General features: G+C 62.3%; 1 protein-coding gene across 1 annotated transcript in view; it reads left to right on the top strand.

Moving 5' to 3' along the window:
* Positions 1 to 394, top strand: part of RFXANK (regulatory factor X-associated ankyrin-containing protein) — a gene marked incomplete at its 5' end in the record, with an annotated part of 4,910 nt that extends 4,516 nt beyond the window's left edge. The window contains one exon of the mRNA XM_009580251.1: positions 381 to 394. Coding sequence (XP_009578546.1) covers positions 381 to 394 — 14 coding nt within the window. The remainder of the gene's footprint in view (positions 1 to 380) is intronic.
* Positions 395 to 685: the final 291 nt, after the last annotated feature.

Here is a 685-nt window from a genome sequence, read left to right as displayed (position 1 = left end):
GCGGCCTCACCCAGCCATCCTGAAACGGGCAGCAGCGCGATGCTTCGAGCAAGGAGCACGCGGAGGAAGCCGGGAACTGCCTGCCCTCGGTGCCTCTATGCCTCTCCCGGAGAGTGGCATGGCCACAGTGCCTCATACCCAGGGACACTCATTCCTCAGGGCAGCTGCATTTCTGCCCTGTCCGGGCTCGGCTGCTTCGTGCGTGTCATTATTGGAAGTAAACTCTAAAGCAGCCATGTGGAGCCCTGTCCATTGCCTCAGCCTGTCACAGCTGCCAGTCCCTGATCCCAGCACCAGCTACTGGGGAACCACGAGGGGAACTGGGCCAACCAACCTCTTCAAGGCCTGCACCCTCCCAGTACCCTGGTATTCCTCTCCAGAGCTGTCTCTGTGAAGAGGGAAGCTCCCTCTTAACGCCCATAAACTTGCCAAGCCCTCCCGGCACGCAGCGTTATAACCAGCCAGGGAAATAGCCATAGGCAGGAGCAAAACCCCGCAGGAAGCATCACCCTGCCAGCTAGGAACACAGCACGGCCCCGGCTGACAGCCGGCACGCTGCAATCCCGAGCCGGAGCCCCGCGAGGCCGCAAACAGCCGCTCCAAGAAGTCCAGGGGTGGTTAGCAAAGGCGAGAGACAGCCAGAGCCCACAGCACACGGAGGCGGGGCTTCTCCCCCCTCCCGCTC

Source organism: Fulmarus glacialis, unplaced genomic scaffold (assembly GCF_000690835.1).
Source record: "Fulmarus glacialis isolate BGI_N327 unplaced genomic scaffold, ASM69083v1 scaffold23686, whole genome shotgun sequence".
NCBI classification, from domain to species: domain Eukaryota; kingdom Metazoa; phylum Chordata; class Aves; order Procellariiformes; family Procellariidae; genus Fulmarus; species Fulmarus glacialis.
This window is presented reverse-complemented; position numbering and strand designations above follow the sequence as displayed.